Here is a 23,654-nt window from a genome sequence, read left to right as displayed (position 1 = left end):
GGCCGTTCTCCTGCTTCGTCTTCAGTGTTATGCTTTCTCAAATGTGCCGCCCTTGGATTGCCCTAGGGGTAAATGCACGCATACAAACATAATATTTCAAAGAGATCTGTGTGTAACGCATAGACACTCTAAGCTGGTATATCAGAGCTAGTCAGATTTGCCTGGGGCTGCTTCAGTAGAGGCATGGCACTGATAAACAGCATCAATAAGGTCTGCCAGTCTGCCACAGACTGCAAACTTGGACACACTCAACATGGCACACTGATGTCCTCTCAGACAAGAACACACAGTCACACTTGACCAAAAGCATTTAATTATGGAATTATGGAACAATGTGCAAAAAAAGTCAAGTCAAGTTAAACACAATTAATATTTTAATTTAAGTATCCTGGTAAGTTTTGTAATATAATGTTGAGAATACAGATTACAAAATAAGTACGTTAGGTAGATTTGAGCGTCTTTCTTTCTCACTCTGTCGACTGAGGAATTTACACTGTTGACCTGGTCCTTTACCCTCAAACCTGGGAGTGCCTCACCTCCCGGCCTCCACCTCTCTTACCCCTCTACTCTCCTTCCCTCCGAGTCATAAACCCCATCTGTGTTTGGACTTGGTCCCCCTGCAGCCACCAGGCACGTCAGCTTGCTCAGCTGTGTGCTTGGTTCTCGTCTGGTGTGGTCTGTTGTCTTCTCCTCATTGAGGACTGCTGCCCAAGACGCAATTAGAGAGGTCAGTGCCACCTCTTTAAGATGAAAGCACCAGGTCCTCTGGGTCAGGACAGCCCCCCCCCCCAAACATAAATTAACGTTACAAACATGAGTTCAGTGAATTATGACACAATCATTATTATTGTAAAATAAAACACATTAGAACAGAAGGGAAAAGAACAAGGTTCAGGGGGGAAACATCCCAAACTGGAGTTTGGCAGATACAGTTTGTTTTGTTTTGTTTGCTTGGATGTCTCTGTGGTATGTGTGTTGTCCGAGCCCTTTGTGACAGTGGTGATTATGGCCATTTCACTGTGGTGGCTTCAACACTAACAGTGGGAGGGGTCGGGTGAGAATGTTTGGAAGTCCCATGCAGTTTCCCGTCACTGGAGTCCCAACAGTTCCAGTGCTTGAGTCCATGAGTGATGAGACTTCTGGGGGAGAAGGGTGGAGATGGGAGAGAGTTTGCTGTTGTTGCATGTCCATGATACGAGTGTAAGCGTGTGTGTGTGTGTGTGTGTGAGTGTGTGAGAGAGAGTTTTTGTAGTGAAAGGGGTGCAATTGTGCATGTCTGAAGGCAAGAGCCTGCGTTTGTGTGGACATTTTGGTGACAGCTGCTCTCCACACTGTCCAGGCACAGGGGAAGTGGTGGAATGTAAACAACGTCAGACTTTTAACTGAAACTCGTTCCTTCGCTCCCCCCTCTTTTCCTCTCCTCCATTTCTTCCATGGGCAGGAAGGAGGTCAGAAGGTGGCGTGACAAACTCTTTCCTCTCATCTTTTGGTTCACAGACACACAATAGCCATACTCCAACAGGCCACATCCACCTACGACAGAGAGACAACCATTGTTGAAATGGTATGTACCGATAATTTCTTCTGCATCGTCACCTAAAAAAATGTGGTTCCACCCTGAATTCTTCTGAACATGAATATATTCAGAACATTAGTGAGCTCACATTACAATGGTAATTGCTTTTGGCAGTAGTAATTACATAACAGCAAGTGAAATTATATACAGTCAGAAAGTACATTGGTGAGTACAGTAAGTTTCTCAACTGGACTGCTGCAGTGCATGATTAGCTGCATTTCCTGCTTGTGTAGTGAGACCATTACAGATGATTCAGAATGCAGCGGCACATCTGGTCTTTAGTCAGCCAAAGACGACACATGTAACTTGCTTAGTTACTCTTCATTAGCTTCCTACAGCAGCTAGAATTAAATTCTTATTGAATCTGCACTTTGCTATCTAATTCCATGATCCAGCTCTACGTCCCTCCCACCCGCTGCACTCCTCTGATGAGCGTCTGCTATGTCGCCCTTCCATCAACACTAAGAGGTCAAAGTCAAGACATTCTTCAGTGGTTCCATGTTGGTGGAATGACTGACCTAATGTTTTTCGTTCTGGTGATCGTTTTGGGACTTCAAAAGGCATCTTAGTCTAAACCTTTTGCTTGTTTCTAACTTATTAATATCCTTAGAGTCACAGTTTGTATTTGGTCTATTAATAATTTTTTTATTTTTTATTTTATTTACGCCATATGACGACTATAAAGTGTTAACTTTTATGTTAATGTAATGTTTATTAATGTCACTGCAAATTACTTTAGACAAAAGCATCTGCTACAAACCATAAACATAAACAAAGACACATTTCTGGTTGAAGTTTAGATGACGATGACGGAATTCCTTAAAAAAAACTCTAAGCCTTGTTTGAAAAAATCTAATACAACAAGCAGTGCGAGTCAAGACTGGAATTGTCCTTTGTAAGATCCTAAGCCCTTCGAACAAAACATGTTATTGTAGTCAATGATATGAGCCCAACCCACATGCCAACACAGCTCAGGTAGTTACCTCACAGCGGGGTCTCTCTCTTATACAGCATAGCACTCGTCGGTCCCTCAAACTGCAGTTTAATGGCCTGCTTCCGACTGAGATGTGGGTCAGTTGTCGTCATGGTGACCATGGCATCGCCAGGTAAGGCACTGGGTGAGATTGCTGAGTTAAAGCTAAAGTCCTGGGAGAACATGTCTTTGTGGGGCGCCTCCCACGCGTCCCTCTGGTGTGGCGGTGGGTACCCCAGTGGAGGACTGTCCCTGCTCTTCACCGGTCTGGTGGCGCCGTCCTGCCCCGGGGTCACCCCGAGAGACGCCATAACCGAGTTCCACTTCCCGCCGCTGACAAAGTGCGGCGTGTCCTTGGCCAGATCCTCCCCGATCAGTGTCTGCATTTTGGGCTTGGCCGAGAAGTCGCCACCCAGCGACTCCAGGAGCCCCTTCAGAGGCTGGCTGGAGTCCAGGAGCAGCCCGGTGGGGCAGCACTGCGGCCCGTTGGCGGTGACCGGGGCGGCCTTGCAGCCGGTTTTGATCTGGCTCCTCTTGGCGCTGCCGTGGACGCTGGCGGCGGCCGAGCCCGAGCCGTGCGGCAGCGTGGACGGCCGGCTGCGGCAGCGGGGCAGCGAGTGCTGCTGGATCTGCTGCGTGAAGCTCAGGCTGTCGGCCGGCACCGTCTGCACGGTGGCCAGCGAGTGGCAGGTGGACGAGGACGTCTGCGAGCTCTGCGTGGAGTGGAAGCGCTCGGTGGTGGAGGCCGGCGAGCAGGACGCCGACGGCGAGGACGCTGGGTAGGAGTGTGCGGCGACGCCCCGGCCGTCTCCAGTGCTCCCGGAGCTGGCCGAGGACTGAGTCTTCACCGTGGACGTCTGGGACAGCACAGGGTTGCCACTTGGAACAGGGGGCAAAAGACCAGGGTAGGGCTTAGCCCCGTAGCTTTCCAGCAGACGGACAATGTCAAAGTGACCTCTCTTCCCTGCTACTTTTACTGGACTGCGTCCGTAGGAATCCACATGGTCTGGGTCGGCGCCCTTTTGCAGCAGCATGGCTACGACCTCAGTGTGTCCCTCTTGTGCCGCTATGGACAGGGCTGTGGCTCCCTGCTGGCGACAGGCCAGGTCCAGGATGACCCCCCTGGCCTCCACTAGCACCCGTCCAGCGTTGACGTGGCCCCTCCACCCGATGGAGTGGAGAGGCGTCCGACCCTCGGCGTCCCGAGCGTTGGCGTCAGCCCCGCGCCCCAGCAGCAGGCTCATGGCAGCCGCGTTGCCCTGCCAGGCGGCCACGTGGAGCGCCGTGCGGCCCTCCGAGTCGCGCGACTCCAGCGGCACGCCGCCTTTGTCCATGAGCAGGCTGGCCATGTTCAGGTGTCCCTCGAGGACCAGGAGGTAGAGCAGGGGCCTCCCCTCGGCGTCCCGGACATCCGTGTCGGCCCCGCGCCGCATCAGGAGCTCGGCCACCTCTCCGTGGCCCTGCAGGGTGGCCGCGCTGAGGGCAGAGTGTCCGTCATAGCCCCTCTGGTCGATGGGGGAGCGCCGGTCCAGCAGGAGCCGGACTGTGCTGCAGTGGCCCTCCTGCGCAGCCAGGACGAGGGGCGTTCGGCCCTCCACGTCCAACTCGCCAACGCGGGCCATGCTGCCTCGCTCTGTGAGGGCAGCACACACGGCGCGATGGCCCTCGCAGGCGGCGGCGTGCAGCGGTGTCCAGCCAAGGTCGTCCTTGTGGTTCTCGTCCAGGCCGCGGTCCAGCAGGGCCCGGACCACCTCCAGGTTGCCGTGGACAGCCGCCAGACACAGGGCCGTGCGGCCTTCGCCATCGATGGCGTCCACTGCCGCCCCCCAGAACAGCACGCGGTTCACTGCTCCGGCGTGGCCCATGGATGCAGCTGCCAGCAGCGGCGTCACAGCAGCTACGGCGGTCGGCTGTGAGCCGGCCGTCTCGTCCACATCCGCCCCGGCCTCCAGCAGGAGCTCCAGCGCCTCCTCGTGGCCCTCGTAGGCGGCCAGCAGCAGCGGGGTCATCCCGTCGCGGTCCCTGTGCGCTGGGTTGGCGGCTCGGTCCAGCAGGAGGCTCACCACCTCCCCGTAACCCCGGCCTCCGCTGCCCGGGGCACACAGCGCGGCCACCGACAGCGCCGTCCTCCCGTCGCCGTCCGCCAGGTTCACGTCGGCGCCCGCGTCCAGGAGGATCTCCACGGCGTCGCGGTGGCCCATGAACGCGGCGGCGGTGAGCGGGGTGCGCCCCTCGCGGTCAGCCCTGTCCACCTGCGCCCCGTGGTGCAGCAGGGTGAGCAGGATCTCCTCATGGCCACCCCAGGCCGCCGCTCGCAGGGCGGTGCGTCCCTCTGCATCGCAGCCGTCCACCTCTGCACCGGCCTCCAGAAGGAGCCTGACCGCCTCCACGTGTCCCCCCCAGGCGGCGGACCGGAGAGCCGTCCAGCCCTCGGTGTCCGAGTGTTCCAGCATGTTCCGCGCTGCCGCCGCCTCCAGGCCGTGCTGCTCGTGCGCCCAGTCCAGCAAAACCTGCAGGACACCCACGTGCCCCTGCCGGGCAGCCAAGGTTAGCGGCGTCTGGCCCTGGTGGTCACTTAAGAGCGGGTCTGCCCCACGGCACAGCAGGAGAGCCACTACATTGGATGAACCTGCGTGGGCTGCCGTCGCCAGCAGAGTGCGCCCGTCAGAAGGGTCAGTCCGGTTCACGCTGACCCCAGTGTCCAGCAGCGCCCGAACGGAGTCCTCTCTCTGGAGAGCCCTCCGCACGATCCCACTCCCACTGCTGGCACAGTGCACCCCAACGCTGGGCCCGTTGTCTGGCGCACAGGTCGGGGGGTAGACCCCGCTCTTCATCAGAAGCTGCAGGACGTCCTGTTGGATCACGACTGGCGTTCGAGACGCAGAGGAAGGAGGGCCAAGTGAGTCTCCTCCAGCATACCCATCACAGCTGTCCTCCATGCCACTGCCCAGGGATGGCACCCCAGTCCACACCATCCAGAGTGCCAACAGAGCAGTGTCGTTGGCGTGGACCCCACAGCTGACCAGGTGGTAGCCCAATAGACAGGTCTCCTCAGTGGATAAACTCTTGGCTTGGACAGACAGGGCCATGGCCAACATGAGATGGCCCTCCTGCACGCTGCACAGGTACTTCTGCGTGCAGTACTTGACGTCGGTCAGCCATTCGGCGAAGCTGCTGTGGAACAAGAGCTTGCTCCCGCCTGGACCGTCGATGAGTAGCGAGGACAGGGCACTCAACTGGGTCTGGAAGTCCTCCAGGCGGAGGCTGGTGTTCTGAGTCCAGACCACAGCGTACAGCTGCACGGGGGTCAGCGGTCTCGGGGAGGCCAGCAGAGTGTTGAGGAGCGGCCGGACCAGCGCAAATAGCCTCCGGGGAAAGAGGCGTTGGCAGAGCCACAGGTAGAGGCCGTTGAGGGTCCCTGGAATGTCCCGGATCTCGCGCAGGCCCACCAGGCCGGCCCCCACGCCGTCCAGCACGCGCTGCAGAAAGAGGAAGCAGCCGCCGCTCTTGATGTGCAGCAGGTTGAGCATGTCGGCCGTGTCAGGGGTCAGCTGGCGGCGCAGCGACCCCTCCTGGTCGAGGCGCCGCAGGATGTAGTGCTGGACGTCACGCACAGTAGGTGGCTTCCGCAGGTCATCAAGGCATAATCTTCGGAAACCTTTAGGGGGAAGAGGAGGGGAGAAGAGGGAAGTTTGAGACAATGATTTAGAACTGGAGGAAAAAGGAATTGAGGAAAAAAACTGGGGAGCTTCATCACCGATTGAATTGATCTAAGGACACATTTGTGATGTTTTAAGCACATTTGTGATGTTTTTCTCTAACAGGTTTAAATGCAAAACTGACTAAGGATTTTACATGACTCAATTCTTATGTTCTGATTATGTAAGTCTTTTTTTTTTCCTTCTAGCACTCACTACCCATCATATCCCTCAGTCAGAAAAAGATGGAAATGCGAAGTGTGAATTTTCCTGCCTTAGATCCAGCATGTTCTTGAGACAACCCCATGGTTTGTCGGTATAAAGTACAGTCCAGTGGTTAGTGGAAGGTTCAAATGAAAAAGAGGATCCAGCGAGTCTTCTGAAGTAAGTCACCCACAATGTGGTAATGAGTGCGTAGGATTCTCATTCTCAAACAACAACAAAAAAAAAACACAATACAGATGAGCTAATTTAGGTCCAGTGTAGGCAGCAAGACAGTGGTTTACACACTGAGGGGATGTGCTGTTCTGACAATGAGGAACAGGAGAAGAAAGCACAAAGGCTATATGGGGGGATACAGGCAACAGTAATCACTTCCCAAGTTTGCTTGCCAACATGGTCCACAAACATCCCAGTCTTCCTGAGTCTCTACAAAAGCTTGACTACCTCTGGCCAATTAGGTTTGATGATGGTAACCTCACATTCCTGTGAGTCTAACATCAAAGGGCATTTAATATTTGCACTGCTTCTAATTAAGGAAGCAGTGTGCATTGCAACAGTCTGCCCCCTGGAAACGAAGCTACCAGGATGTTCCAGTATATATATGTGCAAGGCACAGTGTTTCTTGTGTAGCTTTTTCTGGTTCCGTGTTTTAAATTCTTTACTTGTGAGGCACAGGAGACCTTCAGTGGGGTGCACTGAATGTTGCTTAAACCTACAAAACCTATAAAACACCCTCGAAAATGAAATGGAAATGACCTCTTTTTTCATTTGACGAAAACTTTTAAAGGTGAGTGTGAGCATCAAAACTTTGAAAACTGATGATCTTATTTCCTCCAGGCAAAGGTCTGCTCCACTTTCCATTTCTGGGATTCCACCCCTATGCCATTATTTCAATACACACCCTCATACATCACCTCACCTGTGTATGTGTGTGTGTGTGTGTGTGTGTGTGTGTGTGAGAGAGAGAGAGAAAGTGTGTGTGTAAAAGAGAGAGAGACAATGTGTATGTCTAAGTGTGAGAAACTGCGTGCCTATGGTTTATGAGTGTATAGGCTACTGTCTGTGTGTGTGTGTGTGTGTGTGTGTGTGTGTGTGTGTGTGTGCGCGCATGTGTGTGCGTGTGAGAGTGAGTGAGAGAGAAAATGTGTATGTCTAAGTGTGAGGGACTGCGTGCATATAGTTTATGAGTGTATAGGCTACTGTGTGTATGTTAGTTAGTTAGTGTGTGTGTGTGTGTGTGTGTGTGTGTGTGTGTGTCTTCCTGCGTGGCTGTGTGTTGGGACTGTACCTGAGAACATCTTGCAGATGCTCTTGTTCTGGCGCCGTGCTGAGCACACCAACAGGAGCCAGCTGGGCAGCAGGTGCAGGTGCCGGGAGAGCAGCTCTGCGATGGAGCCACTCTGGCCCGCCGTGGGGGCGGCCGCCACCCCCTCTCTGAGCCTGGCCCCATAGCCAGAGTCCAGCGAGTCCACCAACACATACACACTCTGGACCGGCTGGGGGAGTTCTGCCAAGGGCTCCAGGACTGCCCTACAGAAATAAAAAGAGTGAAAAGGGAGGGAGGGGGAGAGGGAGAGAGAGAGACAGAGAGGGGGGGAGAGGGTGAGAGTGTTAACAACTGCATGGATATAAGTATGGGATAAGAGTGGCAGGGATGTTGCCTCCATTGATTTTAACTGTGCACTATCATCATCTTGACATCTCTATATCTTACAACATAATGGATAATGACTCTCTGGCATTGTCTCATGTGCTTACAAAGTCTTTATGGGAGATAAGGAGCGATAAACTGAAAGGCAAGCTCACAAATGTGCCCGACCTAGATGTGACTCCAACCAGAACAAAGAACTGACAACCAAGAACAAACAATAAAAAAACGTGTTGTGCTTAACAACACAACCTGCACCTACAGTATGGCCATGAAATGGAATGGAACCAGATTTTGTTTTGGCTGCAACCTTCCCTCCAGCCTGTTAGCCACCTGCTGCTCTTCCTCATCCATCTTTCCAGTCCTCCACATGTTCTCTCCCTCGCTCCCTCTATTCCTTGCTCCCTCGCTCCCTCTCTCCCTTCCCTCAGGGGGAAGCATGCTGTGGTGTGATGCCGTGAGTCAGACCTAAACAAGCTGTGGGATTTCCTGTTCATCCTCAGGCCGAACACACTGCAACAGGATAGGACGGCCGGGGGAGTGTTCCAGCACGCGTGCCCTCTCGCTTATCAACCTCATTTCCATCGAGCTGTGAAAGGTGTGGACGCTTGAGACGACTGGTTTAACTGCCGTCTTATCAGCGCACTGGCACACAATTGTATTTGGTATTTCATATCATCGCAATGGCTGCATGACTTCAGTAGCTAATGAGTGTCCCTTGTCGGATTTTTTTTTTTTTGGCATTCCCACATTTTAAAATTCCTTGGCAGCCTTCTACCACCACAAATATCCCAACAGACACCAAAAGCTTTTCTCCACCCAGACGGTTCATTTGTATGAAATGTGTGTTTCAGTCCTTCAGTGGATTAGCCTCAGTTTTGCTATATGATTGTGATATGAGATGATACGGTGTTTGGTTGGTGTTCTCTAAAAATGAAAATTAGAAAGAAAAAATAAAGATGATTCAAATGAGACAAAAAGACCTAAAGCAGAATCGGAATCGCAAACAGATTTTTCACAGCTCTCTAACTGAATAAGACTGTTTATGTTTTCCAATTACACAAACTGAAGCAACACTATTCCAGGGAAGAGAAACATCAATCACAAACATACATCTCACCTCTCGTCTTATCTCAACATGAGGTTTGATAAGAGAACACACCCTCTCTGTACACATTCCAGCAAAAGCAATTGACTTCCTGTCTTGTCCTGGACACCTGGCCCAACGCACATGCCTCATGACTCTGACATGAGAGGGGGCAGTATACGGTATGTGGAGCTTTACAAAGACACCCACTGGGTCACAACTGACCAAAATAATGGAGAACGCATGACAGAGAAGAAGCTCCCAGAAAACTATAATTGAGTAGTGGTCAAGAGGATGTTTAAAGAGACTGACCCTGGGCACTCTGACCAGCCGAGAGGGAAGATGACATGGTCTGACTGAAGCAGACCCGTGATTAAGTTCTGGGTTTGAGGGCTGAGTCCTGTAGACAACACAGTCCATCACCTTTGGCGGTGACAAACAAGCTGATTTACATTGACAGTTAAATATCACACTGACAGTTCAAACAGCTGACCAGTAGGTTGGAACCACTTCTCTATTCAAAATCATAGGTGTGTGTGTGTGTGTGTGTGTGTGTGTGTGTGTGTGTGTGTGTGTGTGTGTTACACAAGCCTTAGACAGACTGTGAATCCATCTGAGGTAGGTGGCTGGCTGACTGCCTTGGTCAAATCAGTGGTTTGTCTGTGCTAATGACGGGCTAAACAAAACACTACCCCTGTCCGTAAACAAGCACACATCTGAGAGAACAGCTGCTGATAACCCACATCTTCATCGGAGTCAAACAGTTTCCCTTACGTCCACACACTCCAGTTACACACACACACAGTTTCTCTCAGATGTTTGTCAGTCTCTGAAGGAAGTGTGGAATGTGCACATGTGCACTATACTTCACCCCATGTACAGAGCAAATACAGGAGGCCTAGTGCAAATGTCCAGCCATGCCAACAAAAATCTGAAGAAAATGCGGAAGTTAAAACACTAAGGAAAAGTGGACAGATAGTGTGTGATAGAGTGTGTGTGTGTGTGTGTGTGTGTGTCACCAACACACACGTCATCGTGAGGGGGCTGGACACACACACATGTGAGACCGGAGACCTCACGGACTGCTACGACTCTCCTGACTCCGAGGACACTTTTTTCGGTTGTTTTTCCCTCCCTTGCTCTTTTTCTCTGACTAGCGGTTGTAAATAGCATTCTTTCATTCATTCAGACTAGCGGCCTATTGTGCAAGCCCTGAATGGCATGTATTATTGGGTCAGAGGGGGGATACATAAAAATAAAAGCCAGGGTAAACAGAACAATAGTGCCTTTCCTGCCACTTCCATAGATAGAGAGAGATATTCAGACAGTTTCCCTGTGACAGGGAGGACAAGCTGAGCATATTCAACTTGAATACACACATCTAAATTGACCCAGTAGTAAAGAGGATTAAAATACTTAAAATAGTGGCCAGACTGCCACTGCCAAATATGCTTTGAAGATTAACATATGAAATCATTGATCATACTGTTGCCTACATGCAGTGCTGGCATACTTAGGATAAACCGGATTTGAAACTGAATCAGGAATTCTGTATGAGTAAAAGCTTTGGCTACAATTGAAATGTTCAGATCATGCATGGAATATTGGTTATAGAGGCTCCACAGAGAGCTACAGTATTGCAGATACAGATAAGACACAAAACTGTTTAAAGCATGCCCCATATCTGAGCTTTAGGTACACATTAGGAGGAGAGGAGTATCAAATGAACATGAGCAGACCTTCTGAATGTGTCGTCTGGATCCCGCTGGCAGTGTAAAGGTTCCAGCGTGGGAGCAATGTCAGGGCTGCCCAGCAGGTAGCCGTACGCGGGGGGCAGGAGCGGACTGGTCCTCATCTGCTCTACCAGGCTCAGGACGAACCTCCAAACAGCCACGCTGCCCTCGTCCTCCCGCTGGCAGAAGTGCCACACCAGACAGCGCGGGGCCAGCGCCGAGGCGCGGCCAGCGTCCGACTGTGGCCAGATCGTCTCTGTGCAGAGCGCCGTCTTGCCAGCCCCAGGGCCCCCCGTGATCAGCACGCCCGCCGCTGCCCGGCCCTCGCCGCCGTCTCCCCGAGTGTCCAGGCATCGCCGCAGCTTCTCCAGGGCCCATTCCCGGCAGTGGAAGTGCCGGCCCCTGAGAGGGCTTGGGCTGGGGCCCCTCATCGGGCCCTCAGAGCTGGGACGGGAGTCACTGTGTGGGCCCCAGCGCCCATGCTCTACTCTGCCACTAAAGCTTCCTATTTAATGAGGAGTCCTCTTTTTTTCGTGCTTCAAAATACTCCAGCATTCATGAGATTAAAAAGACAGCTCTGCCCCAATTATTTCAAATTCAAATGTTAAATATTTAGACAACATCAGACCATGTTCTCGTGTGACTCTCCATGCTGATGCTGATTTTGTAGTCCTCCAAATGGACTACTATCGCGGGAAAGAAAAACTCCTCGTTCTTTCTGTCCCCTGAGTCGGATCAGAAGTCCTCGTCCTGGGATGACTGTCGAGCCTCTGATCCTCTCCAGCTGCTCCCCTGTGACTGGAAGAGAGAAGATGAATACTCTTACTATAGTGTATGTGTATGTGTGTGTGTGTGTGTGCGTACACATAACAGAGCATGCAGCGAGTTCAAGTCGGTCAGATATCTACAGAACACATTCACAATCTCTCGGCAGGTGGCTCGCCTTGCCACAAACCAGCTTTCCACTTTGACACATTCACAGTCTCACACACAGACACATACAAAAAAAAATCTCAGGATCAGAGAAGCCAGGAGATAGACATCTGTGTTGAGTTTCTTTGACAGATAGGGAGAGGGAGCAAGCAAGAGAGAGAGAGAGGAGAGAGAGAGGGAGAGGGAGAAAACTCAAACATACTGATGCCTTTGTTTTCCTGCTGCCCTCCTCAGTTGCACGCTCCCTTCTGTCTTTTCTCTTCTGTTGCCCTTTGCTAAATATGTCTCATGCCTGTCTACTAGTTCTCCCTCTCTGACTACCGGTACTTTTCCGCCTTGGTCTCCAAACAAGTCATCTCATTTGCTTGGCAGATAAAAAAAACTCCTCCTCTTTTCACCTCTCTTTCTCTCTCCCTCTCTCTCTCTGCTCACCGGTTGGACTTGTCCTCCTATTTCTCCTCTTCTGCTTCCTGGCATGTCAGGACATGTCGCTAAGGAGGAGTACACACATGAAATGAAAAAGGAAGAGAGTGTGTGTGTGTGTGTGAGAGAGAGAGAGAGAGAGAGAGAGAGAGAGAACAGCAGACACTTGAAGAAAGAGGATAGGGTCTGCTTAGAGTCAAAGTTCACCCACAGAAACATGCCATAATTCAGCTGTCTCACAGCTAGTTTGGGGTGAATGCTGAAGGGAAGGGGGGGTGGGGGTTGGAGTTGCATTTCCTCATCTCTGATCTAAATATGGCTCACATGGTTGCTCTTTATCAGGAGCAACACAGCTGTGTCTCATCTACTTTACCAACCTCCTCCTTGTACTGTTCAGGAAAAGATATGACAGGATATGACAGATGTTAAACAAGTTTGGACAATAAGAGTTGAACTGGGTAAAAACTTCTGTTAGTTTCCAGTGAATTTACCCTGTCAATCCTAACTCATTAAGACTGCATGCATGTCTGAATGAAAATATTAGAGTAGCTCACATAACTAACAACTGGTTCCTACAGGCTACATACAATGTCAGACTATTTTTCTATTTCAGCATTGTAGATTAGCCTACAACAAATGTTACAATTTCAAACATCCACGTGGCTGGGCAATGCATCTGATTACCGTAGCCTACAATTACCTTAACAGTCATATTCCCCCCTTGTCCTTAGTGCGAACCCGCCCTTTAAATCTAAATGTTTTCAGCTTTCTGTCAACCGCACTGCATTATTCCATACGTCTGAGCGTGGAATTCCATAAGGCCTATGTTCAGTTGACTTAATATGGTCTCGATGAAGGCAAAATAATTATTGTGTCATCATTTGCGGAAATAATGAGCCCTGTCGCACACAGTGACCAAACTCCTTGTCCTTTCCTCGCGGGTTGGTCCGCTCAGGGGTACAACTAGCAACAATGAAAGCAAATGAAACTTGTACTTCTTCCCCAGGTTGCTACAGGTGCCGCATCATTAGCTCCCTGCAACCACGATGCCACTACCTGATCGTAACGCCGAGCCTTCAGCTAAAACAATGTTCGTTACAAGAGTTATTACCCACATTCCGAAACCCAAATTAGGCATAGCCAAGGCTACCGTAGCTGATTAACATTGATTAAAAAATAATTGAGCTCACAAACCTTGGTTGCGTTAGGCAGGCGGCACCGGGTAGAATAAAGCTGCCCGTTTTCATCAACGACAATCTCAATATCTCGGTCAAATACTGTTCCCAAACGATTTAAACCTTGACAGTTGAAAGAGCCCTTCCACACTATATGTTCCACCTACGCGCCTGGCATGTAACATTATTTCACAGCACAGATTACTTCAAGTGAGCATCACAAGAAAGATCCTCAAGCCATTTGCCACAGTTGCTGGCTCTCCGTACTTTTGCTTTCTGCCAGTATGAATCCCATTCATATTACATCATGCGTTAGTGATATGCACACACACAACACCTCCTATTGGAGATAGGTCGCAATGCATTCTACTAAGTTTGTCCCATAGACAAAGCTGTTAAATATCGCTAGGCAATCGGCAAGTCTAGTGGGAATTGTTACGGTGAGTGTTAAACCATTTAACACAAACAGGAGAAATATAACATGTCTTTAGAGTTGTCAAGACAATTCACAGATGGTCGCAAATTGGGCATACACTCGCTTAAACATTTACTTTTGGAAGACGACATAGCGGTACTTGGCATGCTTTGAATAGCGAGTGCAAATTCTGTGTTGAGAAAATGCATTGCCTACTTTTTCTTTCAATTATGCAGCATACATGACTATATTATTGAGACCAAATCTGACACACGTTTTTTTTTTTTTTTTTTTGGTGGGGATTACTGCACGGGCCTACCGGATCAGGGGGCCCTAAAGCCCAAGCCTTTGCAGGGAATCATTGCCTCAATATCAACAAATCAGGATGTAGGCTATGAATCTGACTGAATTTAGTATTGGCCATCCCCAAAATGCACCAGAATACAGGAAATCACATCAAACAAATTAAACATTTTCTGGGGGAAAATTTTCCCATGTACACGAAATTGTTCAACAATGGTTTGATTATGTCATTAGAGGAAATCCTGTCCCAACAGCCAGTTGTTGACAGAACAGGATTCAGAGGCCCCATATTTAATGTCAGGCGAGTCATCAAAAGAGGGATCTCCGACTTCCTTCTTTCCGTCACCTGCATTGACACTGTAAACTTCACATGGACTCGTTGACCTATAGGGTCACTTTGAAGGAAGCAGATAAATGCAGAGACTCTGTAATAGTTGTGATGAGATGTGATTACCGAGACTTGTTGGATAGTGTTAAAGGGACACCAGGCAACGTTTTCGTGTTAATTACTCATGTAAGTCGGTATAACAGCATGTTACCATGGTAGGCCTCTGTCACACTCACTGACCTGAAAGGCGCACATCCTGTTGAAGGCGAGGGGAGCGTCAGAGTGAAATCTGTAATTAAATCTGTTAGGTGTGAATAAATTAGGTCATGATATGTTGGAGATTTGCATGCACTCACTGTTTGTGCCTCTCCCCCACACACATGTCCCTCTCAGTCTCTTTCTCCTTTACTTCCCACACAGTAAGTGTCAGTATCCCAGAGCATGTACTGCATGATGTCTGTGTGCTTGATGTGATGTATAAGTGTAGTAATGGATGTGTTCTTGCGGTGGATGTGGGAGTTATTAAAATGAATGGTGAAGTTGCTCTCAAATTCTTTGATCTTTGTGAGACTTCTACAGCAGCAGTCATGGATAAGGTGTAGCTGTCTGTCAAACTGGCCTTGCCCGCCTGTATCCCAGCTCATTTTCATCTCACTGAGATATTAGCCTGGTAGTCTCGTTTTACTAGTCTGACTCAATTCTTTTCATTTTCTGAAATGAAAGAGTCTGGGTACTCTTCATAAATGTTTATAACCCCTAGCATCATAGGTTAATGGGTGTAACTTTTCGTTAACTTTGAAATCACAGGTCCAGCCTAACCAATCACATTGATTCCTAACGTTACTTGCTCACCTAACCTTTATAAACTGATAATAAACAGCATCAGCAGGCAAGGAACGATGTATTTACATTTTTATTGAATAAATATACATTCTTCCAACCGCAATTTTTTTTAAGTTTGCAGGTGTTGCTTCTATCGTTTACCACTGGCACTTTCACTTTCACTCACGTCATCCCCTCTTGTTGCTGATTGGCCCGCCATTCTGCTGGTACCAGCAAAGGATCTAAACCACAAACTGAGAGCAACAAACAAAACGAGTAGTCTAGGTTACATTCAGAATTCCTTTAAAAAGATTTAAAAAGTTTAGAATGGTTATCTTCAGATGATGAAGGGCCCTTGACTACTTTGTTTTATATTTCATGGTAATAAATATTAGCCTATTTCATATAATATATTTTTATTTCTTTCTTCAATATATTTCAAAAGAATATATATATATATATATAAATGTTATACTTATTTCTTTCTTTCATTTGGTATTTCATATTTCCATAGTCTGTTCACTTTGAGATGACGGTCACACTCCATATATGTCTATGTCATTGTTCATTGTGAGGCTTACACACTTCATGGGCTTCAACTGGACCTAAATTACTTCTGTAGTCTTGTTTAACAATGACTTCCAGCGTCACCCTCTACGTGTCGGTGGAAACCACGTAGTGGCCCCAGGAAATGTTCAGTGATCCCCCTCAACACTAGGAAAAAACACTAGAGTATTTTATCCATTAGCCTATACCATGGTCCACCTACCGAGATCACAAACGTCATATACCCCAAATCAGAAAAAATTGGGACGTTGTGTAAAATGCAAATAAAAACAGAATGTAATAATCTGCAAATCTTGTAGACTCGTAGTTACCAAAACGACACAGACAACATATCAAATATTGAAAATGATAAATTTGACTATTTCTTGGCAAATATAGGCCTATGTTAATTTTGAATCTGATACCAGATTCAAAAAAAGTTGGGATGGCGTTAACAAAATGCTGGAAAAGTTGTGCAATGATAAAGACAACAAAAGGAGGAATGTTTCACAACTAATTGACTCATCTGGGCTAAAGAGGAAAGAGCCTATCGAAGCATCCAACCTTTCTAACTTCTTTTGGTCCTCAATTTGAAACCCAACATCCATGACAGTGTGGAGGTGCATTATAGTGCCTACAGCATGGGCATCTAGCACATCTGGCAAGGCACAATTAATTCGGAATGATGTATATACAGATTTTGAGCAACATACTGCCATCCAGGCAATGGTTTTTTTCCAAAGAAGACCTTGAATATTTCAGGAAAACAATGTCAAAGTGAATTCTGCACATACCGGTATTTAAACAGTATTTTTCCATAGAGGAAGAGTCCAGGTGCTAAAATGGCCTGTCTGCAGTCCAGCCCTGTCAAATTAGGTGCATCATGGAATAAAAACATGATTAAGAATACCTCATACTGTTGTGCAACTGGAATCCTATATCGGGCTGGAATGGGACAATATTTAATTCTCAAAACTCTAGCAACTGGTCTTCTCAGTTCCTAAACATTTACAGAGTTTTGTTAAATGAAGAGGTGAAGAAGCATAGTAAACCCTGCTGCTTCTCTGCCCTAACTTTTTTTTAAACATGTTGCTGACATGACATTCAAAATGATCATATATTTTCCATGAAATAGTCAAAATTTAAATTTTCAACATCTGATATGTTGTCTATGTTCTTTTTGCTGCTATATGGGTTTACAAGAGTTGTATATTAGCACATTCTGTTTTTATTTGCATTTTACACAACGTCCCAACTTTTGCTGATTTGGGGTTGTAGTTTACCCACTCTTTTTTACACCCCTTGAGACATAATAAGCCAGCAAGCATTTTGTGTATAGAAGAAATATATATATATATATATATATAAAACTCCTTAAAACTCATCTTTACAAGCAAGCCTTCCTTAGTTTTGTTTAAGTAATATACTTCATTTTGTGTTAAGTTTATTAAGTTTTATTTCAGTATGTTTTATTTCAGTGTCAAGATTTATTTCAGTAAGTTTTATTTCAGTGTCAAGTTTTATTTCAGTATCCTAAGTTTTATTTCAGTGTCAAGTTTTATTTCAGTAAGTTTTATTTCAGTGTAAGTTTATTTTCCTTTTTCAAATTTATGTTAAGTTCTAATTTAATTAGTATATATTATTTGATTGTTACATTATTATGTCTTATTTGCATTTTCATTTATGTTGATATTGTACAGCACTTTGTAACTTTGTTTTGAAAAGTGCTATATAAATAAAGATTATTATTATTATTATTATATATATTAGGGCTGTCAAAATAACTGATTAATTTTGATTAATTAATTCGAGAAAAAAGAACTGATTAAAAAAATAGCACAGATTAATCATTCCGTATGACCTTTGACCCTTGACCCCGAGCCATTCTAGTCAGTAACAGTAACCATTAGACTGTAAAATGAAGGAGAGAAGAAAATGTGCTGCCTAGATCATTGATTGGAACATTTACTTTAAAAAAACAGCCTGATGGTGTTGATTAAAATAAAGTCCTCTGCAATGCCTGCATATCACCGGAGTTTGTCAACTCTAAAGTCGCACATCAATGCAAAGAAATAGTGTTGACATTGAGGGGAGTGTTAATTTATTTTCATTGTGTCCCCTAGGTTATATCTGTGGCCTGAAATGCCTTGTATGTGAAAAAAACTTCTTCCCGAAGCACTTTTGAATTTATTTCCTCAGCATAGGTCATATCATAGATTATTATGGCCATTATTTGAACAGTGAAAATAATAATAAAAGAGTCACTAATACTGATTATTCAATGATTCATTTGAATTTAAATATTTTAAATACTTTAACAGCAATTATTATATGTGTGATTAATTTAGATGAATTAATCACAGAGTATGTAATTAATTCGATTACATGTTTTAATCGATTGACAGCCCTAATATATATATATATATATATATATATATATATATATATATATATATATATATATATATATATATATATATATATGCAGGCAACATACCAATATAATACACACATGCAAGTGAAATTGTCCTTTGTAAAGCAAACAATTTCCTAGTAGAAACAAGGGTTTACGTAGGTATCAAACAATGGATAAAACACCTGGCAATATTAGGGAAAAGACCATATTCATCATACTTATAGATACAGTACAGTATAAGAGCAAAACCCTCTAAATATGTCTGACCACTTTTCTTTTAAATTTTTTTATCAGGCTCCTATAGGTTTTTGCTTACAAATTGAGATTTCAGACCAGGAAGAGAGTTGTATTTATAGCGGGTTTTGAATATGTAAATAGTAAATTCTGGAATGGTCAAATGGAAATGTCCTAGTTGAATGACCTAATGTTATTTAAAAGAGTGACTCAGATGCAGTGAAGCAATTATGGATTACCCTCATTGTTGCAATTCAGTAGGCTACTATCCTTGCCAGCCAGCTGTGACCTCACATGTTGACTGAGCAAAATGCTGTGTATCAACTGCAAGAATAGTCAACTGCAGGAATAGTCCTACATGTGTATGTGTATACTGTGTATCAACTGCAGGAATAGTCTTACATGTGTATGTGTATACTGTGTATCAACTGCAGGAATAGTCCTACATGTGTATGTGTATACTGTGTATCAACTGCAGGAATAGTCAACTGCAGGAATAGTCCTACATGTGTATGTGTATACTGTGTATCAACTGCAGGAATAGTCCTACATGTGTATCAGTGGCGGCCGGTGTTTAAAAAAAAACGGAGGAAGGAATGTCCGCTTGATTGGTGTTAGTGGCAAATGTGAGGTTGTGATGGTGTTGGTGGCAAATGTGAGGTTGTGATGGTGTTGGTGGCATATGTGAACAATAGAGTAGGCTATGTAGGCCGACTACCCAGACACATTTATGGCAGCAGTATGTACTATGTAGCATTTTAACTGGCAATGTTGTGCAATAAATGCTGTTCTGACATTCTCAGGGGGGTCTGACCTAAGGAGCTAGGCTAGCATGCAGAAGCCAGAAAAGTTGTGGGTTCAATTTTTGGCTTCCACCATTGTGGATTTGAGCAAGGCACTTAACCCCAAATTCCTCCAGGGACAATGGACTTTGTAATATAATTTAAATATATGTCACTTTGGATAATAGTGCTAAATTAATAAATGTAAATAAATGTAAATTTAGGTCTGGGAAGTCAGGAAGATATGTAGGTCTAGTTATGAAATACTGTTTTCCAGATGTGCAAAATTATGGAAAGTCTGGAGGTTTTGCTCAATGTAATACATTGGCAGAAAAGTCTAAAACCATGTAACTATTTACCATTAGTTTAAATATACCTTAAATGTGGTTATTTGTAACATGCTATTGTTTTTAAAGCCAAATCGCTATAATATAAAGACAGGTTGTACTGTAATAGCTAAGTGGGAATTTATGAAAGCATACTCGAAAGGCAAATGTTATTGAAGACGTCATTAAAGGAATGCATCATGGTCTGAATCCTTCATTAACAATGTTACCATCCAAAGATACAGTTAGAACGGTGAAAACAAGAACATTAAAGGAGAATTCCGGTGTGATATTGACCTAAAGTGTATTGAAACATGATACCGCTTGTCCCCTGCACTCCAAAATCTGGCTTAGTTAGCCGATGCTACCAACAGCTTTTTCAATAGTGGTGCTTCGGCATCGGGCTAGCCATGCAAATAAATCACTGTTTTACACCCATTTACGAGGCTCAATGTATCTCCACACTTCATTGGTAGACTTCCGAGGGCCCTGACATTTAAAACGAGACATTGAGAACTTTGAAAAAGCACTGGTAGTTTACTTACAAGACGATTTATACAGACAGTATCTTCACGAAATAATTCAGTGGAAATGCATGGATTCCAGTTGCTGCTACTGGAAGAAACTGGAATCCATGCATTTCCACTGAATTATTTTTGGAATCTGATCCCTTATCATACCTGTTCATTCTTACTCGTTGCTCGACTTATCGTGACTAAATTCAAGATGGCTGCAAACGCTAAACTTCGTGAAGATACTCTGTGTGCTGGTAACTGTCCAGAAAACCGAACAATTTGTTTTGTTTGGTGTCAATATTTAATTGGATTGTGTGGATGCTTTGCAACAGCATTTCCTGTAGGTCAGGAACAACGGGATGATTCACCATGATTTCAGATCCACAGAATAAACAAAGACTAGAAGACAGCACAGAGCACTGTTATTGTTTTGTTTTTAAGATGACCTTCTAGTTGTGGGTCAGTGGCACTAAAAATGTATGTTGGAACACGGAGGACAAGCAATGGTTAGATGATTACATTGACAACCTGCACTTTGTCCTCCATTATGTCTGAAAAGTTTTAGATGGGGACACACTTTGTGAAACCTTTGAATAAATATCTACACCACATGTAGATAAATAAACAAACAAATACCCCTTTAAGGATCCTCATTTTAACCTGAAATATCATGAAATTCTATGGAATTTGGAAATGGGATTCCATATTATCTAAAATAAGATTGCATGCATACCACTGAGTTGGATTGATTTATGGCATGTTTCAGCTTTATATGCTGAAAGTTTGTTTTCCTTGACCTCCTACATGTGTATGTGTATACTGTGTATCAACTGCAGGAATAGTCCTACATGTGTATCAGTGGCGGCCGGTGTTTAAAAAAAAACGGAGGAAGGAATGTCCGCTTGATTGGTGTTAGTGGCAAATGTGAGGTTGTGATGGTGTTGGTGGCAAATGTGAGGTTGTGATGGTGTTGGTGGCATATGTGAACAATAGAGTAGGCTATGTAGGCCGACTACCCAGACACATTTATGGCAGCAGTATGTACTATGTAGCATTTTAACTGGCAATGTTGTGCAATAAATGCTGTTCTGACATTCTCAGGGGGGTCTGACCTAAGGAGCTAGGCTAGCATGCAGAAGCCAGAAAAGTTGTGGGTTCAATTTTTGGCTTCCACCATTGTGGATTTGAGCAAGGCACTTAACCCCAAATTCCTCCAGGGACAATGGACTTTGTAATATAATTTAAATATATGTCACTTTGGATAATAGTGCTAAATTAATAAATGTAAATAAATGTAAATTTAGGTCTGGGAAGTCAGGGAAGATATGTAGGTCTAGTTATGAAATACTGTTTTCCAGATGTGCAAAATTATGGAAAGTCTGGAGGTTTTGCTCAATGTAATACATTGGCAGAAAAGTCTAAAACCATGTAACTATTTACCATTAGTTTAAATATACCTTAAATGTGGTTATTTGTAACATGCTATTGTTTTTAAAGCCAAATCGCTATAATATAAAGACAGGTTGTACTGTAATAGCTAAGTGGGAATTTATGAAAGCATACTCGAAAGGCAAATGTTATTGAAGACGTCATTAAAGGAATGCATCATGGTCTGAATCCTTCATTAACAATGTTACCATCCAAAGATACAGTTAGAACGGTGAAAACAAGAACATTAAAGGAGAATTCCGGTGTGATATTGACCTAAAGTGTATTGAAACATGATACCGCTTGTCCCCTGCACTCCAAAATCTGGCGCTAGTTAGCCGATGCTACCAACAGCTTTTTCAATAGTGGTGCTTCGGCATCGGGCTAGCCATGCAAATAAATCACTGTTTTACACCCATTTACGAGGCTCAATGTATCTCCACACTTCATTGGTAGACTTCCGAGGGCCCTGACATTTAAAACGAGACATTGAGAACTTTGAAAAAGCACTGGTAGTTTACTTACAAGACGATTTATACAGACAGTATCTTCACGAAATAATTCAGTGGAAATGCATGGATTCCAGTTGCTGCTACTGGAAGAAACTGGAATCCATGCATTTCCACTGAATTATTTTTGGAATCTGATCCCTTATCATACCTGTTCATTCTTACTTTCGTTGCTTTCGACTTATCGTGACTAAATTCAAGATGGCTGCAAACGCTAAACTTCGTGAAGATACTCTGTGTGCTGGTAACTGTCCAGAAAACCGAACAATTTGTTTTGTTTGGTGTCAATATTTAATTGGATTGTGTGGATGCTTTGCAACAGCATTTCCTGTAGGTCAGGAACAACGGGATGATTCACCATGATTTCAGATCCACAGAATAAACAAAGACTAGAAGACAGCACAGAGCACTGTTATTGTTTTGTTTTTAAGATGACCTTCTAGTTGTGGGTCAGTGGCACTAAAAATGTATGTTGGAACACGGAGGACAAGCAATGGTTAGATGATTACATTGACAACCTGCACTTTGTCCTCCATTATGTCTGAAAAGTTTTAGATGGGGACACACTTTGTGAAACCTTTGAATAAATATCTACACCACATGTAGATAAATAAACAAACAAATACCCCTTTAAGGATCCTCATTTTAACCTGAAATATCATGAAATTCTATGGAATTTGGAAATGGGATTCCATATTATCTAAAATAAGATTGCATGCATACCACTGAGTTGGATTGATTTATGGCATGTTTCAGCTTTATATGCTGAAAGTTTGTTTTCCTTGACCTCTTTCTCTTTGATTTATGATTCACATTGGACAATGACCCCATGTTTTTTTTTTTTTATATTATCTGCCATCCAACTACAATGGTATTCTATCATACAATTCTGTGCTATGCTATGCCATTTCATAATAAAATGCACTGTATCTAAGGTATGTGCTGAATGAATTCCAATTTTCATCAGAAAATACCACAGGACATATAAATCAAAGTAGTTGCATGAATGTGTGGACTATTCCTGTCTCTTTTCTTTCCATGTTTCTCTTCTTGAACATCCATTCATGTTTTGTGTAATACGTCCAAATTCTGAAAACTCTCCATTCAGAAGTATTACTAACATAAATGACAATCAGTCTATTAATAATGAGTTGCCATCATACTGTATTTAATATACAATTGTAATCATACTGCATTGAATATGCTCCTTTGTGTATATTTTGTAGTCACAGATATTTACTATATTTATATTAAACCTGGTCTGAGTGTCAAAAATATTTGAGTTCTTTTTATGGCCTTCTTGCATGGTGTGGTTGATGTGGAAGTGGGGGTCGTTGTGGGGGTTAACTAACCCATGTATCTTTGTATGTGCTTACTGTGTATATTTACACATGTGTGCGCAGAGGGGAGGTGGCAAGATGACATAGGTTGTGTGTGTGTGTGTGTGTGTGTGTGTGTGTGTGTGTGTGTGTGTGTGTGTGTGTGTGTGTGTGTCAGTGTGTGTATACTCCCCACCACTTCCCCCTCTCCTGGTGGTGTGGGTATAAAAGTTTGTCCGCTGG

At 45.0% G+C, this 23,654-nt stretch overlaps 1 protein-coding gene across 4 annotated transcripts; it reads right to left on the bottom strand.

The window, feature by feature from the left end:
- Positions 1-293: 293 nt before the first annotated feature.
- ankrd50l (ankyrin repeat domain 50-like) lies at positions 294-13,726 on the bottom strand. 4 transcript variants are annotated; one of them, XM_048239869.1, is made up of 6 exons: positions 12,994-13,009; positions 12,303-12,361; positions 10,944-11,735; positions 7,758-7,999; positions 2,560-6,207; positions 294-1,533 (listed from the first exon to the last, which is right to left on the bottom strand). In XM_048239869.1, the coding sequence occupies exons 3-5, from the start codon at positions 11,366-11,368 to the stop codon at positions 2,561-2,563; spliced, it is 4,314 nt and encodes a 1,437-aa protein (XP_048095826.1). In that variant the 5' UTR covers positions 11,369-11,735; positions 12,303-12,361; positions 12,994-13,009; the 3' UTR covers positions 294-1,533; position 2,560. The 4 variants fall into 4 exon arrangements, with proteins under 4 accessions (XP_048095826.1, XP_048095825.1, XP_048095828.1 ...); XM_048239868.1 differs by lacking the exons at positions 12,303-12,361; positions 12,994-13,009 and adding an exon at positions 13,488-13,726; XM_048239871.1 differs by lacking the exon at positions 12,303-12,361 and having other exon boundaries at positions 12,994-13,218.
- Positions 13,727-23,654: the final 9,928 nt, after the last annotated feature.

This window comes from Alosa alosa, chromosome 3 (genome assembly GCF_017589495.1).
Source record: "Alosa alosa isolate M-15738 ecotype Scorff River chromosome 3, AALO_Geno_1.1, whole genome shotgun sequence".
Taxonomy (NCBI): Eukaryota; Metazoa; Chordata; class Actinopteri; order Clupeiformes; family Clupeidae; genus Alosa; species Alosa alosa.
The sequence above is the reverse complement of the archived record's forward strand: the minus strand, read 5'-3'. Positions and strand labels throughout refer to the sequence as shown.